Here is a 17,076-nt window from a genome sequence, read left to right on the forward strand (position 1 = left end):
GGAGGGGCTGATAAAGCCACATTCAAATGTTGTTGAAGTTGATGTTGTTCAAAAATAACTCTTTCTCCAAACAAACAAACTCACATTCATGACACTATATGCAACTGTGTGTGTGTGTGTGTGTGTGTGTGTGTGTTTGTGTGTGTGTGTGTGTGTGTGTGTGTGTGCGCGCTCAGTGTGAGCGTAAGGAGGAGATGATAGAGAAGATCAAGCTGCTGGACATTGAGACCCAGGCCGCCATCGTCTCTCACATCCAGGAGGTCAGTAGATGCTGGTGTTTGTCTCTGATGATCACTGTAGGTCAGAAGTTCAAACTGTTGTGGTGTTTTCTAACCTTACAGCATTTTTGGTGAAATAATCTTAACTCAAGGTCCACTTACTAGCTTTTCGAAGGCTGTCAAACACATCTCGTGTTCTCCATCAGCTCCTGGTCGATGGCCTCTGACCTCTTGGCTGTATTAACTCCTTGTGATGTCTGGGATACTCCAGGTGTCTGACTTGGTCTCTCCCTACTCACTTCACTGATTAGATGTTAAAAGCAGAAATGCTTAGTCAATTAAACAGTTAGATGATCAACAGTGTTTTAATCTGCAGCTATTTCGATAATCGATTCATCTTTACAAATCATTTGTCAAGCCAAACTGTTCTGGTTCCACCTTCTTAGATGAGAATATTTAAGTTTTTGAGCTAGTCTTCTCTGGTTCTCGATTCTCAATATCTTTGTATATCAATATTAACATGGACATTTTTTACTTTTTTTTAGAATGTATTTTATGGAATAAATTATTAATAGATTAATCAAGAAAATAATTGATAGATCAAATGATAATAAATAATAAAATTGTGATGATACTGGAGCTGTGTCATCTACATACCGGTGTCGGATGTCAGGTGAGGTTGAAGCTGTTGTTTCATTAGCTAATTGTTCCCTTATGTCTCTTCATTACAACCACCCAGAAATGTCCCATTAATGTCTCACACCATGTGCATTGTTTCATCTCCACGCAGCATGAAACACGTCCAACATCAGCTGACATCAAAGAACAACAACAGCTTAGTCAGCAGTAATCAATTTCACGACATTTTTTTATGAAAGTGATATTTAACATAACTGCTTCCTATTTTCAGCTTGTTTATTTACAGCTGTATTAAACAGACTATTTTCTGTTGGATGACTCAGGTGATGAGGTCAGGTTAATGAGGTTACCATGCTAGTTAACCTCTTCAGCCACACTGACACTTTGAAGAGCGCTCATCACTCGCTGTGTGGACGAGCATTGTTCAAACTCACAGACCTTCATTGTTTTAAGCTCAGATCCCGAGGTTTCCAAATATGTCCAACAGGTCAAGCCCAATTACAACAGTAATGAGTATAAAAATTGTGAAGGTTGTGTCTGAAAGCACTCACTCAAACTCCCTGCTCACTATCCCAGGAGCTCTAGAGGATGATACAGTGAGAGAAAACACTTTTCGACAGTACATGGATCATTTTCTCTGTGCTGTCTTTCTTTCTTTCAGTGCAAGCGCAATGCATGATGGTATATATTGCTTGGTTAGAGACCATCAGTTGTACATAGGGGTGTAACGGTTCACGTATTCGTGCTGTGCCGTTCGGTACAGGATGTCTGGTTCAGTATGCAATGTGATCCAAATGAACATAATCTATCTTTAACCATGCATGTTATGTGCATAATGTTATGTGTTCTGATTTTCAGTCTATGACATGTAGTGAATAAAGTCATACAAGTGAGCGAGAGGGTTTCTACAACTGCAGGAGATATTTTTAGAGCCAGCAGATCTCCCGGTCACTCGCCTGGTAAAGGCTTAGTCATTACCACAGCAGCCCGGGTTCATATCAGACCTGTGACTCTTTGCTGCATGTCCTCTCCTCTCTCTCTCTCTCTCCCTCTCTCTCTCTCTCTCTCTCTCTCTCTCTCCCTCTCTCTCTCTCTCTCTCTCTCTCCCTCCCCCTGACTTTCTTGTCTCTCTCTGACTGTGACTATCAGAATAAAGGCTAAAATAAATCTGCCCTTTCTGCAGACGATGTGGATACATTAATCTCTCTGGAAAAAAAAATTGAATAGAGTGACTGTATCAATAATTTTCTACATGCTAAACTTTAATGGATCTTTATTTTATTATTATATTATTAATTTCTTATCTGATTGATAAACTTCTGAAGCACTTGAAGTTTTGTTAGTAGATTGCAACAATATCAATAATACCTAGATTAATCAGTTTTTTGTTTTTTTATTTTTTTAAAGAAATGTACCTTTATGTGCATTTCTTGTGTTTAGGAAACAAGTCACCCAATTTGAAGTTATGGCCAGTTTGCAACCGGGTTACAAGTTTACAACTTTACGATTACACCTTTATGTTGACAAGTTCAATTCATGATAAATTAAAAGATGTTTTTCATGTCTGTTTTTCACTGTGCTGAAAACATACTGAACCGTGAACTCAAAACTGAGGTATATGCCGGAATGTCAGTTTTGCGAATCGTTACACCCCTCGTCGTACATTACTTTTCACAATGCATTGTGGGATACTATGAGTCTACACTATACATTCAGACTCCCTATATAGTGGATTATAATGGGAGTAGTGATAGAGACATTATTTTAAACATTTCCATTTAATTAATAAGTGCACCTGTACAAAGTGACATCTTGGGTTTTAATATTCTAACCAATAGATATAATAATGTGTCACTACAGTAAATATGGGGTGTGTGTGTGTGTGTTTGTTGCAGGTCACCCACAACCAGCTGAATGTTCTCGACCTGTCGTGGCTGGAGGAAGGAGCAGAGATTGTGCAGGAAGAGCTGGAGCCTCTTTCCCGTAACATGGCTTCATCGCTACGGCAACTGATTGACCAAAGAGACAAAGCCAGTGAGGTACTGAGAAACAAAAACACAAGAACCACTGCCAGGCTGATAATATTATTTTATTATGATAAAAATTGTATTTATGTATCAAATATTAAAATCCCAGTACAGTCATTGTCGTTGACATTCTTATGTGAAGAACGTAAAGCAGATTATTGAGATGATGTCATGCTGCTTATAGGATTCTCCACTGTAAAACACTAATGAATACATTTTATCTGGAAGTATTAAACGTTGGCAGAATTCTTCTTGTAGCATTACTTTGATGTGAATTCAGCAGAAACACTTGTGCCCTTTAGGTGATTGTGGATCTGACCCAGGAGAGGGATTACCTGTTCAGTCAGCAGCCCCAAGAAGGGTGCAGGACTCTAGGCATGAGCAGCCTGGAGCGTGGGCAGGGCTCTGGAGGTGTGGGAGTAAATGACGGAGGAACGTCTGTAACTGTGTCTGGGCTGACCAAAGAAGAGAAGCAGCATCTGTCTGTGGAGCTCGCCGACACCAAGGCCAAGCTGCGCAGAAACAGACAAGAACTGTAGGTCTTTTCGTTAAAAAATAGTCAAAACCTTGATGTTGGCTTAAAAGTAACTTAAAAAATCTAAATATTCCATTTGCTACTAATCAGTCCTAAAATGTTCATTTTTCAAGTTTGACTGAAGCAGCAGCTCATTGCACACTGTTCCCTATCAGAGTAATCACTGGTTTAAGGCTGAGCAGTGGTGATACAAGCAGGGGCTGGAAGTCATTATACTACCAGCATATAGGTCATTATGCTGTCTACTTCTGTCCAGTCATTCTGCAGAATATACCATCTAGATTCTTTTACCAAACACTGTAAAATAAAGACTTACAGTCAGACCAGTTTACTCTAAGTTTCGACAGTCTTATTACATCACTGTGAGTCCTTAATCTCTTCAGTTACTCTCAATCTATCTGGAAATTACCAGCGTGTGGAGCTGATTATACAGAATAATGACTGTAAAACTTTTAATTGAAGCTACTCAGTTATTTATGTGGTGTGTGTGTGTGTGTGTGTGTGTGTGTGTGTGTGTGTGTGTGTGTGTGTGTGTGTGTGTGTGTGTGTGTGTGTGTGTGTGTGTGTGTGTGTGTGTGTGTGTGTGTGTGTGTGTGTGTGTGTGCGTGCATATGTACAGGGAGGAGAAGACAGAGCAGCTGTTGGATTCAAAACATGAGGTGGAGCGTCTGGATCAGGAGTTACAGAAAGTGAAACAAGAGGTCAGGACTCATTTATAACAGTAGTGTCAGATATGTACGACTGGAATCGTATGTGACTGTGTGGTTTCTGTCTTAACGCTGGAGATACACTACACATATTGTCTGGACTCTAGACAGGGATTGACATTGATTTCTGCTGTCACTTGTATTAGAGATGTTCCAGTTAAGAAATGTGAATATTGACTATCATTCAATGCTGATTTGATATATATATTTAAATATATAACACGGCTGCAGAATGGACACTTTAGCTTGAACCAGATCTATATGAAAAATGTCCCACTGTGGCAGGAATGTTGACAGGAAAAGACTCTCTTCATCCCAGACATGAACAAAACACTGAACCTCAAATGTAGTTTAATTATCCAACAGCAGCACTGGACGGTTTTTTCATGCCAGAGCTAGAAGTTCATTGTTTTCTCTTATTGTCATTTTAGTTGCGTACACGAAACACAGTCAGAAACAAAGCTGCTGTGTCAGAGCACACTGCTACACCACATACTGCAGTCTCAGAGATGTTAACGTGTGATTTCTGTCTCTTTTGGAAATCAACCCAGTAAACATCATCATGAGTCTACACTTTTCACTTTGGTTCCATAACTTCTTCTACATGTTATTCAAGCTTACATCCAAATGTTCAATTTAACAGCAAATTCAGATTCCCACTTTCTCTGTCTGTGTGTATATGATGAATAGATTTATTATTATTTTTAATGTGTGGTTATGGGAAGAAAAGGTGACAATAATGCACGTGTGTGTGTGGTTCAGAACCAGTCGCTGTCTTGTGAGGCTCGTTCGGTCCGAGCGTACCGGGACGAGGTGGACTCACTGAGGGAGAGAGCAGCCAGGGTCGACAGACTGGAGACTGAACTGACCAGATGTAAAGAAAAACTCAACGATGTTCACTTCTACAAGAGCAGAGTGGAGGTACAACCACAGCTTCACACTACACACCAATATACACATACCCATCACATTATGACACTATAGGTCTATAATATAGTTTGTGTATTATGAGAGACTACCACATGTTCTATCATTGGATATGTTTAATTTCATGTTGTAGAGCTTTTTATATCTGTTTGCTTTGCTCTTTCAACTGACAGTGGAGACACAAACACAATATGAGCACGGACTGACTTGTATCTGGCGATGGCTGGCCACTTAACGCGTGTGTGTGTGTGTGTTGGGTCATTTAGGAGCTTCGTGAGGACAACCTGACTCTCATGGAGACGAAGATGTTGTTGGAGGAGCAGCTGTCAGCCTCCAGGGGACGCTTTGAGAAACTCCACACACTGGAGAAAGACAACCTGTTACTACGAGCTAAGATACATGACCTGGAAATGGTATTATACTACACCTGTGTGTTAGTCATATACAGATGTATTTGTTCTGTGGTATTAACAATTATTCTAAAGCAGAATGTCATCTTTAATCTGCTCTCTAAAGGGATTTTCACTTAAAAAGACAAGGCATGTGTGTGTTTGTATGTATGTATGTATATATATATATATATATATATATACATGTGTGTGTGTGTTTAATCAGAAAGTCACACTGACATAAAGAGCTCATTTACAAGTGAGACCTGAGTACACAAAAATAAAATAAATAACAAGAAAAGAAATATTGATAGTAGAAATACAAATTTTCAGTGATTTAAACATACATTCAGATATGTAACACATGGACATGTGTTTATATAAACAGCGATCAGAGTGTACATTTAAATATTTTTAAATATGCACTGAGATACACAACCGGATAGACAACAAACTGCAAGTTAGAAGCAATAGAACTAAACAATTTAACTTGAACATCCTGCAGATGTTTTTTTTGACATAAACATTGTTATAAATTAAACAAAATCTGTTGTGGTATTTGGCTCTTGTCAGAAAAGCAGCTGTATTTTGAGGACTTAATGTAGTTGCAAAGTTTTTAACCTTTTTGTCAGTGTTAGCAGCCATTAGCTCATGCGTGTTGATATCATTGATGTCTCTGTGTGTGTAACTGCCTTTCTTCTCCTGTGTGTTTTGAAGGGTTGAGAATACTTATGTCTATATATCTTTTGTGTGTGTGTGTGTGTGTTGTGCAGGAGAGGGACAATGAACGTCAGAGGCTGGAGGAGCTGGTGGAGGAGAACATGCTGCTGGAGATCGGACAGAAACAGAGTATGAACGAGTCGGCTCATCTCGGCTGGGAGCTGGAACAGCTGACTAAGAACCACGACAACACTAACACAGAGAGTGAGATGCCTGCTTTTTTTTCCTATTATTTTCTATTATATACTGCTCTGTTTGTGTCCAGAAATGTTATTCTCCACACTCTGTCCTCACCAAAGTGTTTCTCTCTGCTGCAGCTCGCAAGTCATTGGTCCATGAGCTGAACGAGTGTGTTTCCAGTCGAGTCTTGAAGCTGGAAAAGGAAAACCGGGAGCTACAGGCCTCTATAGAGAGACTGAAAGGGGATAATCACCTCCTGCAGGAGCAGCAGCTCCATACCCAGGAGCTGGACCGGGAGAACCAGAGCCTCAGCAAGAAGGTGGGAGACCTGGATATTGTAGAGCCATTTGTACAGTGAGGAGAAAAGAGTTGCACACAATCTACAAAACACATTTTTAATTGTTACAGAGAAAAAATTATTATAATTTTTCTGTTACTTTCTGTCAGCTGGAGCGCCTTCAGGTCTTGTTGGACCAGGAGAGACTGACCAATCAGGACATGGAATCTCTGGGAGAGGAAATATTGAAGGAAAAGCAGAGTCTGGAGAGAGAAATGCACGGTCTGAGGGCAGAGAGGGATCGGCAGGTAGTTAACACACTCAGATAAAATATGACGCTTAAATACTTTCTTTGTTGTTAACGTTGTCGTACTTTTGTTCTCCTTGTCCACTCAGATTTCAGAGTTGGAGAGCGACAAGCAGCACTTGTCTGAAGCAGTGGTGTCCCTTCAGGAGCGCGCACAGTCTAACAGTGAGACAAGGGTCCGCGAAGTGGAAGCAGAGAACCGTCTACTGCACCAGAACATCACCGACACCAGCTCCCGAGTGGCCAGCTTGGAAAGTCAACTCAAAGTCTCCAATGAGGAGGCAGAGAGGCTGAGGGAAAGGGCGGGTCGGTGCGAGGAGGCGGAAAGAGAGGCTGCAAGGCTGGAACGGAGCAGGGACTCTTTGAACAAAGAAGTAATAATATTCATAAAATAATTCATGTATTTATGATGTATTCCTGATTTAAAGCCAATCTGATAGCTACAAAAATTAGTCTATAAGATGCAGTTGTCCCTGTTTCGCTTCTAGGTGGCGTCTCTGAGTTCATGCAGCGAGCGGTCAGAGGCTCTAGAGAAGCAGGTGTCCTCCCTGGAGCAGGAGGTGTGCAGGCTGAAGCGGGAGGCAGAGGAGGCCCAGCAGAAGCTCGGGAGGCATGAGGTGGACAATGGCTTGCTGTCAAAGGAGAACCTGGACCTCCGCTGCTCAATGGAAAACCTGCGTGCCTCATCCGCCCGCCTAGCCACCCTGCAGGAGGAGCATCAGGAGGTGCAAAGAGAGGCACAGGAGTTAAAGAGGAGGGTGGAGGAGGTCAGAGAGGAGGCACAGACGGAGAGGAAGAGGGCCGAAAGGCTGGAGCTGAACACGGCAGCTCTGAATCAGGAGAAATATCGCTTAGAAGAGGAGATAGAGAGGAGTAAAGAGGAGAGGGAAGAGGTAGAGAGAGAGAGGCGAGAGACACACAGCAGAGAGGAGGAATGGAGAAGGGAAGTAGCAGAGCTGAAGGAGGAGCGGAAACGAAGGGAGGAAGGAGACAAGGAGAGGAGGAAGCTCCAACTGGACCTGGAGCAGTCAGAGAAGGGCAGGAAACACCTGGAGAAGGAGAGCTTGAAGATCAGAACGCTGCTCGAAGGTAAAGAGACAGAGCTGGAGGAGAAAACCAGGCGACTGGCTACAGTGGAGAAGGAGGGCACGACTCTAAATAAGGAAGTGGACAGGCTGAAGGAAGTGGCCGTCAAAGCCAAAGAGCTGGAGAGGGAGAACAAGGAGCTGCAGAAACAAGCGACTATTGACAAGAGGACTCTAGCTAATCTGAGAGAGGTGAGAGGAAACAATGTGCACCACAAGAAAAACAACAGTGAACATGTTTGTGTTAACCCCTGAATGTTATTCTTGTCAGCGTGGCAGAGCTGAAACAAGATCCATTTATTAGCTGGAGCATTCAGTTGTATCACAGGATCTTTCTCAGCCCATTTGTCATCGTAGATATATTACATTTTTTCTGAGCATTTTAAGGACTGCCATGTTGGCTTAAAAGTTCCTCACCTTGGAAACCGCATTTGACAAAACAGTCTCATAACAAGGTCCATTTACTGTTTGTTCACTTGTATCACATGATCTTCTCCATCAGAGAAAGTTTGAACTTATTTTCATGACAACTGCTGATGAAGTTCATGTGATATGATCAAAAGCTCCAGAACAGCTAAACCTTGTGATGATACAGTTTCCAAGGTCCAGAATAAACTCACAATCTTTACAGAAAAGTATTGAATAGACTGTGATAAACATACAACCACTCATAGTGAACCATATCAAGTAGATAACACCAACTGGTTCATATCCAGACTATTTATTTATTTACTCATTCATTTATTTATTTATTTACTCATTTATCAATCTACTAACATTACCCTGGTATACATCCTGTGCTTAATGTTACACTTTTATGTTACACTTTTATTTAGACTTTTTTACACTTCTCTTCATCTTCCTGTCTGTCCACCGATCTACTGTCTGCAAATGAGAAATGTAAAAATGAATTTGCAAAAACCAGTATTGGACCGTTTGTTTGAATTTGATTTTCTCACCTTCTTTTTTTTTTTTTTTGGAAACAAAAATCCAATTAAACCAAATGAATTTGGTTTTTGATGATAAAGGGAATTGTCAAAAACCAAAAAAACGGACCATTTTCATTTGTTTGGCATCTTTTGATTCTGACATCAAAAAAAGGTTTTCTCTATTGATTTAAAAACAAATAAGAGATTTACATTTTCTTTCGTTGTTAAACTATGGATTATCCGATGATAACCAGACTATAAAGTTTCATAGTTTTGTACCACACATTTTTGTGTGTGCAGGAATTGGTGTCGGAGAAGCTGAGTGTTCAACAACAGAGTGTCAAGTTGGAGAGACTCAACGAAGAGCTGGAGAAGATCGGACTGAACAGAGAGAAACTACTGCAACAAGAATACACACAGGAGGACAGGTATCTTTCGCTCTATGCAGATTTTGAATTATTTTATGTCATTATTTATGGCGCTCATCTGATTTAATTTTTTCTGTAAAAAGCGATGTTTGAAGCTTTCTTGAGAACCACTCATCCAAAATACTTCAGCAGTACATCTGCTGAATGAATAGGTGTGTAATTCATTGATTCACTGATGTCTGTTGTTTGTGGATGTCAGCCGGTACAGGCTGCTGGAGTCTCGGCTGGAGGAAACTGTCCAACAGACAATGAAGATTAAGGAGGAGAAAATCTCCACCCTGGAAAAGAAGCTGGAGGAGAGCAACACACTCAATACTACCCTGCGTGCCGAGCTGGTCACTGTAAGGACACACATGCCCCGCCTTCTCCCAGTCTGTTCTCTAGATTAGAATATAAAGAAAGAAATAAACAGCTTGTATTGTTACACTGACAAGCAAATGCAATGTAATGTAAGAGCAGGTTAATGAGAAACTAAGAGGCTCACTCTCATTGATTGATTCAAATGCTCCACCAAACAGTTGAGCTGAAGGTAGTTCGCTTGTCCAAAAATGGCTTCAGCAGTTCAACTGTTTCTCGTACACTGATTTATTTGTGGCAGTGTGTCACAATATCACCATTGCCTGCCTCTCTCTAACTCCCTCTCTCTTTTCCTCTCTCTCGCTCTTTCACTCTCTCTCCCTCTCTCTTTCAATTCAAATAGCTTTATTGGTATGAACAAAAATGTTGTTGTCAAAGCAGTTTGCAGAATATTATAATACATCAATTATTAGATATGTCGCACACTGATACAGATTTAGATTTTCATATAATATCATAAATACAATATAACACAATTTCATACATTTATTTAAATACAATCACTTAACATCATATGGATGTGTAGTGTTGTGAGTCCCTCAGGCTGTGTCCGGCAGAGACATATTTAGCTGTTAGAGGAGCTGCTGGTCTTTCACCCAGGAGAACTGAAAGTTTGTCCTCTGGGGTTAACATCTGGAAGTTTGGTATCTTGTTGGATAATTCCCTGTGGTGGAGGTCTCTCACTAGAGAGAACTTGTCACAGTGGAGGAGGAAGTGCATCTCTGTCTCTACCGCCCCTGTTGACCACTTACATGCTCTCTCTCTCTCTCTCTCTCTCTCTCAAATCCCATGACTTGTTTTCTCTGCCTCTAAAACCAGACCAATCACAACAACATTATTTATTTGTCACGAAGTCCTCGGCAATTAAAATATTTGTAGTGAAGCTTCTTACTTGATTAATTAGTTATTTTAAAGATCAAATAGACACTGTGTAATCGAGTAATGTCTAAAGTCTTATTGTGAAAGAATAACATTGTGTTAACAGCATTATTCTGCCATGTTGATTATGAGTTCTTTAGATTGGTATGCTTTGTGTTTTAGAGTGTGTTAAAATATATATAAATAATTTATATTTATGTATATACAGGCTCATAAAACTGCCCTGAGGCAGGAACAGGAGGAGGAAGAAAACCACTACCAGCAGCGCTCAAATGGCAGCCGGGGTCAAGGGTCAGCAACTGCTGAGCTTCTACGAATCAAAGATCATCTTATTGATGTAGAAAAGAATGTAAGAGATACATCTTTAACCCTTGAATAAAAAACATCAGTGCTTAAATACCTTACTATAAATACTTACATTTGTTACCTCTTATTTTTACATTTCTACTTCGTTTGACCTGCTGCTATATTTGATGGTTGTGTTAATGGTACATACTTCTCTTTATTTAATAGTATTACATTATATATTATCTGTGTCCTAATGCTACAGAAATGTTCCCGTTCGTACTTGAATGTTCTCCCAGTAAATGTTTATGGTGTCATTATTTTGTCCAGAACGCCTCCCTGCAGACAGAGAGCAGTCTGTTGAAGGAGCAGCTCAAACAGCTGGAGAACCAGAACACTTCTCTTAACAACCAGATGGTGTCGCTGCAGCGACACATCACCACCCTGCAGGAACAGAATTCATCCTTACACACACAGACCGCTAAAGTGCAGGTATGAAGTCCGTCATTCAGACAAAGTTGAGAAAAATTCAGTTTGTTTTTTTAAACTCTTGATTTCTAATAATTTCTAATGGACTTCTCAGGTGGAGAACTCCACACTCTCGTCTCAGAGTGCATCTCTCATGGCCCAGAATGCGGTACTGCAGGGCCAAGTCACCGCCTTGGAGACTGAGGTGGAGTCATGGCAGCGACAGCGTGAGGAGGCGTGGCGAGGTCGAGAGAGTGTGCTCAGCGACCACGAACGCCTGTTGAGCGTTCATGAGAGGCAAGCTCACGAGTACGAGCAGTTGATCAGTCAACACGCCGCACTGAAGTGCAAACAGAGGGCGGTAGAGAGCGAACACAGGACGCTGCACAGCAAGTAAGTTCATACCATACAAACCCAGCTGACAGTGTTGAGATGCAGGGTCTTTGATAATCCTCAGCTCGCAGGTGAACGCATGACTAGGACATTGGGATCACACCAGCTGCGACAGCCATCAATTATCATCAGTACAATATTATAATGGGTGAATGTGGTTTGTAGTGTAAAGTGCTTTGAGTGGTCGATAAGAAACTAGAAAAGTGCTGTATAAGTGCAGTCCATTTTATACAGACTCACAAGATAAAAACAGCACCGTTCATGCTGTTGCTCCTGGCAAAGATGTGTAATGTGTTTATAATGTTACTTATGTTTTAGTGATAGAAACTTTGTGTTGAGTCACATGACAAATAAACTGTTGCTTTAAAGGCATTTCAACAGTTTTTAATGAGAGAAGCTCAAATGAATATAGAGCTCTGTACAGGAAGATGCTGTGCTCCTACTTGTTAGGAAATGTTTAGAAAAGTAAGTAGTATTTACTTACTTTAACTAATATGTACCATTGTCTCAGCAGAGACATAAGCTGTTGTTTAGTAGCCATAAATCGATGTTTTTGTCATAACTAAATTTAGCCTTTAGTTGCACTGTGTTTTAATTAATAGCTATAGTATATAGTATATATAGTTATAGTAGATAAGCAATTTACTTTGTCTCAGAGTAACTACATTATAGTGCACAACAGATTTTCCTTATACTTCTAGTGTATAGTCTGTAACACAGATGCATGGAGTCACAAGTTCATGTAAACAGAGTAATCACACACAACCATGAGGCTTGCTCATGATGTAATTATAAACACTGTCAAGTAGACAACCCTGTGATAACCCCTGTGCGCCGTCTGTCTGTCTGTCTGTCTGTCTGTCTGTCTGTCTTTCTTTGTGCAGGTATTGTATTTTGCTGCAGCAGAAGGAGAAATGGGAGGAGCAGGAGGGTCGTGGCCAGAAAGAGAAGGAGGAACTAAACCAGGAGATCCAGAAGAATCGTCTGCTACAGCAAGAAAACCGAGAGCTAAAAACAGAAGTGAACAGGTATCGTATTTTCACACGCAGTCGCACCGTCATATTTAAGACTAGAGGGGATTGTAGCTCTGCTGTTGGAACACCTAAGCACTGGAGTGACCACTATCTTTTTTTAAAGCACTTACAAAATCTCAGTTTATCAGTTAGCCTTTTAATGTTTTCGTATGACATCTTTTATACGCTGCGCCCTTGATATCTGTCTCATGTTCTGTAGAGCACTTTGTGACATTGTTTTTGAAAGGTGATATACAACTAAACTTTATTATTAGGGTCCATGCACTGTATGTGCTGGAAAAATATCATGTTAGGAATCCGGCGATCACATTTTTTTGCCACTGGTACCGATCACCCATGAGTGAGATACTGTGTGATCCCGATCATCTTTGGCAGACATTGCAGATGCCATACATTATATATCAGTCTCACACACTTTGTAAAAGTTCCACACGGCCAACATGTTGTTTTGTTTTGGTGTCCTGTTGCGTACCAGGCAGGACTCCACTCCACAGCACACAGTGCTTCTCTCAGCCGCAGACAGCAGAGTATTAACCACAGTTGATCGGTTTTAAGGTGATTGGTGACTAGAAACATAAATTCCCATCTAACTATCACATATTTTTAATGAAAATCAGCTGTTAATAATCAGCTGATCAGCTGATCAATCACAGCATCCCTAAATCATGTAATCTGATCCTGTCTGGTGAATGAATATTAGTCCAGTATCAGGTCCAAAACAACTTAGAAGTTATTTCCTTGAGGTATACGCATTGACAGGTTCAGGTACAGTGTAGCCATAGTGTGGTTAAGGTTAGAGGAATCTGGGAGCACATAGAACTACTGATTTTAAGACTACATGAGTTGATGCTTGACTTTTCTCATTTCTGTCCCCTCTTTTTGACTTTGTCTATTCCCCCTGTAGATTGACAGAGAGCCAATCACAGCACTTAGAGCACAGTGAAGGGCTCCAGCAGCGCGTGAATGAACTCAAGGGCTCATTAAGCTCTGCCCAGCAGGAAGTGACTCAATTGATGGCACAATATGATTCACTAATGGAGCAACACCAGGGCCTGGACCTGACCATGACCAAACTAGACAACCACTGTGAGGTAAACACACGAGGCAGCGGGGAGAAACAAGCAGAGCTGTGTTTGACCTCAAACTCATCAGCTCTGGATCACTATCTATTTACTACTTTCCTGACCTGACTGTGTGTGTGTATGTGTGCAGCTGCTGAGTCGACTGAAAGGGAACCTGGAGGAGGAGAACCACCACCTCCTCAGTCAGATCAACCTGCTAAGTCAGCAGAACCACACTCTGCTGGAGAGGAGCATGGAGAGCAAAGAGTTGTATCACCAGGAACAGAAACTATACATGTAACTGCACACAATGCAACACAAACTACCATCTACACTACTGTCTAGAAATGCTGTCAGAAAATATATATGTATAGAGAGAGAGAGTTATATGTATATAGATACATATATATCCAAACAGTTTAACAAAAGATTCAGAAAGAACAATACTGTAAATTTGAATGATGTTTTCTCACTTTCTCTCCTTCTTTCTCTCTGCCTCTCTCTCTCTCTAATTAGTGATAAGCTGAACTCTCTTCGTCGGCAAAAAGAGAAACTAGAGGAGAAGATCATGGACCAGTACAAGTTCTACGACCCTACACCTAAAAAGTAATACATCATTAACAGCACTATATAGAAGAAATATACACTCTTCACTTATCTCAATACTTGGTTTTTAATGATATGAAGATAAAGGTTTTATTAGTCAAGTCAACTTTATTTCTAGAGCACATTAAACACAGCTTGAGCTGAACAAACTTCTGTACAAAGGACAGTTAAATAAATAAAAGCAAGTAGAACAAATGTAGTAAAATCATGAGTGCCAATAGATGAGATCTGTGATGTGAGGTGGGGCCTGATCTATTAAGAGGTCAAGGTCTTAAACTAAATTCTAGACTTAATATGGAGCCAGGTAATACGGGGGGTGATGTGCTCGCAATTTTTTTGTGCCAGTCAACATCCTTCAGCTGCATTATGGACCAACTGTCAGTGAGATAATGAAGAGTGGGAAATGCCTGAATACAAAGAATTACAGTATTCCAGTGGAGTTTTGATAAAGACGTGGATTACTTTCTCCATCATGGAAGGACAGAATCGGCTTAAGTTTGGAAATAGTTCTTAACTGATAGGAGCTGTTTTTAACAACAGAGGTGATTTGTTACATGGCAACATACGAACAGTCGATCACATCACAGGATTGAAGCTATTTCTAACCAAGCATATGCTAGTGGTTGAGTTTTTGCTTTTGCTTTTGTAATGGTATCAAAAGTCAGACAGATACAGAGCACATGGTGCAGCACAATTGATTCTAACAGCAGCAATTTAACCCGTTTAACTGAACAGAGAAAAAAGAAGCTTCTTCCAGCTTTATATCCTATAACAAACAAATCAACAGACACTAGTATCCCATCATGCTGTTGCTTCTTTTGTATTGCACAAGACATGGTACTGATCATAAGATTGTACTGATCTGCAAAGCCAAACATATGGAATTCACGCTGATGAATGTGATTTAGAAACATGCAGCAAACTTTTTATACATACCGTATATATATATGCAAGATTTTTAAAGATTTATACTGACAGGATTTAAGATTTTTATTTTTGAATACATTATTTTCTGTATTTAAATAGATTTTCAGTCATTGTTCACATTCTACCACAATGGAATTTTAAGTTTGAAAGTTTTCAAGCTCAACAGAAATATTGACTTGATATCAGTATTAACTCATGTGAAAAAAAAGATTGTGATTAACATTTTTCACCAAGCTTGCATGAAATATGGAATATTTGTTAAGTATTTTTTTTTACTCTAACTATTAATTATTACCATAACTGTAAATACGCTTATTTATGGTTACTACATAGCATATAATGTTGTTGTGTGTTGTCAGGAGGAGTCAGTGGTCTGGAGCCAAAGCTTTAGCCAAACTGATTAAACCCCGAAAGGAGAGCAGCAGGGAGAGAGGGGGCGACCGAGACAAAGACGGGGGCAAGGAGAGAGAACGGGCAAAGAGTGCCCCTGACATTCCCCTACCGGCTCCACCCCCACTCCTCCCCCCTGAGACACCTCCCCCTCTTCCCCAGCGGACGGCAAGTGACTCGCAAGATGGTGGCCACGCTCACAGTAACCATAACAACCTAATCACCAGCCCAAGCCTGGGACCCCAGAGTCCAGCACTGACTCCCATCAGCCGAGGTAAACACACTGCACACACAGTCTTGTTATAGTCTTGTCTGCAGGTGGATCATTTTAATCTGAGGAAAATTTAACTTGATAAAGACACATTCAGAATAAATATTTGTTCCATATTGACACTGGTGGAGAAACCAGTGTCTCTGGTTTCTTCTCTTTATGGGTTATGGTAGAGCTGAAAACTGTATAAATAAAGTCTATTATTGTGAAATACATACAGCATCTATTAAAAACATTTTAATTATAGTTTTGCCACAAAGCTGATGACATAAACAGGACTTTGGATGAGGTGCACCTCCATGTTGAGCCTGCACAGGGCGCTGTTGACCATATTAGTGACTGGATGACTGACAGTAACTTTACACCTCTGTTTCTCACCACTGTTAACATCCACTGTGTCCGTTTTTAACTCTCTAACCTGTTCTTCAGGTTTCTGATCTGTTCTGACCGAACATCAGGAAATTTTCAGATATATTTATTTTACATTTACATTTTCAGGCATTATCTGAACTAACAGCCCATGTGAAAGTTTGTTTTGACTATTAGTTCTAATTTAAATTTTTGACAGGCATGGTAATTAAATGTATGTATTTACACAAACAATACAAAAAATCTTCTTTCAAAGGTGAATTCACACATATTTCCATTATCATTATTATCATGTTTTCACTTTAGCCAAACAAAAAAGGAAAAAAAACATTATTAATCAATTAATTTAGATAAATTTCTCCAACTTTTGTCTTTCCTAAAACTGATCTTTTCCTATGTCTGGGCAACAAAATAAATATCAGTCCCTAAATGGATCTCTAGATTTAGTGTCAACAACTTTATGTGCAGTGCTCAGTGCCTGTGTGCCTTGGCTTTGTAAAATCATCATGAGACTTTTACACTTCATCCCGAGAGTTCTTCAAACATGACACATGGTTCATGTATGGACATCACTGACTGTCATGTTTTTAGTGTGAGACAAAGAGAGGACAGCTGCACTTAAACAATAACTGCAATAATAGCAATCCGACATGGCAACAAAAATTCCT

General features: G+C 40.2%; 1 protein-coding gene across 2 annotated transcripts in view; it reads left to right on the plus strand.

Annotated features, from left to right (window-relative positions):
- ccdc88c (coiled-coil domain containing 88C) overlaps positions 1-17,076 on the plus strand; it is a 50,349-nt gene that overhangs the window by 18,995 nt on the left and 14,278 nt on the right. For both annotated transcript variants that reach the window (XR_008829361.1, XM_056393439.1), the window contains exons 6-26: positions 177-260; positions 2,753-2,896; positions 3,187-3,419; positions 4,039-4,120; positions 4,889-5,047; positions 5,320-5,466; positions 6,216-6,366; positions 6,480-6,661; positions 6,790-6,927; positions 7,016-7,300; positions 7,415-8,203; positions 9,241-9,368; positions 9,568-9,709; positions 10,813-10,953; positions 11,220-11,381; positions 11,473-11,750; positions 12,635-12,778; positions 13,689-13,875; positions 13,997-14,142; positions 14,362-14,451; positions 15,738-16,042. Coding sequence is in view for 1 of the 2 variants with exons in the window: in XM_056393439.1 (XP_056249414.1) it covers positions 177-260; positions 2,753-2,896; positions 3,187-3,419; positions 4,039-4,120; positions 4,889-5,047; positions 5,320-5,466; positions 6,216-6,366; positions 6,480-6,661; positions 6,790-6,927; positions 7,016-7,300; positions 7,415-8,203; positions 9,241-9,368; positions 9,568-9,709; positions 10,813-10,953; positions 11,220-11,381; positions 11,473-11,750; positions 12,635-12,778; positions 13,689-13,875; positions 13,997-14,142; positions 14,362-14,451; positions 15,738-16,042 (4,117 nt within the window). In the remaining variant the exon portion in view is untranslated. The remainder of the gene's footprint in view (positions 1-176; positions 261-2,752; positions 2,897-3,186; positions 3,420-4,038; positions 4,121-4,888; positions 5,048-5,319; positions 5,467-6,215; positions 6,367-6,479; positions 6,662-6,789; positions 6,928-7,015; positions 7,301-7,414; positions 8,204-9,240; positions 9,369-9,567; positions 9,710-10,812; positions 10,954-11,219; positions 11,382-11,472; positions 11,751-12,634; positions 12,779-13,688; positions 13,876-13,996; positions 14,143-14,361; positions 14,452-15,737; positions 16,043-17,076) is intronic.

The sequence above is a fragment of the Seriola aureovittata genome, chromosome 13 (genome assembly GCF_021018895.1).
Source record: "Seriola aureovittata isolate HTS-2021-v1 ecotype China chromosome 13, ASM2101889v1, whole genome shotgun sequence".
Classification (NCBI taxonomy): domain Eukaryota; kingdom Metazoa; phylum Chordata; class Actinopteri; order Carangiformes; family Carangidae; genus Seriola; species Seriola aureovittata.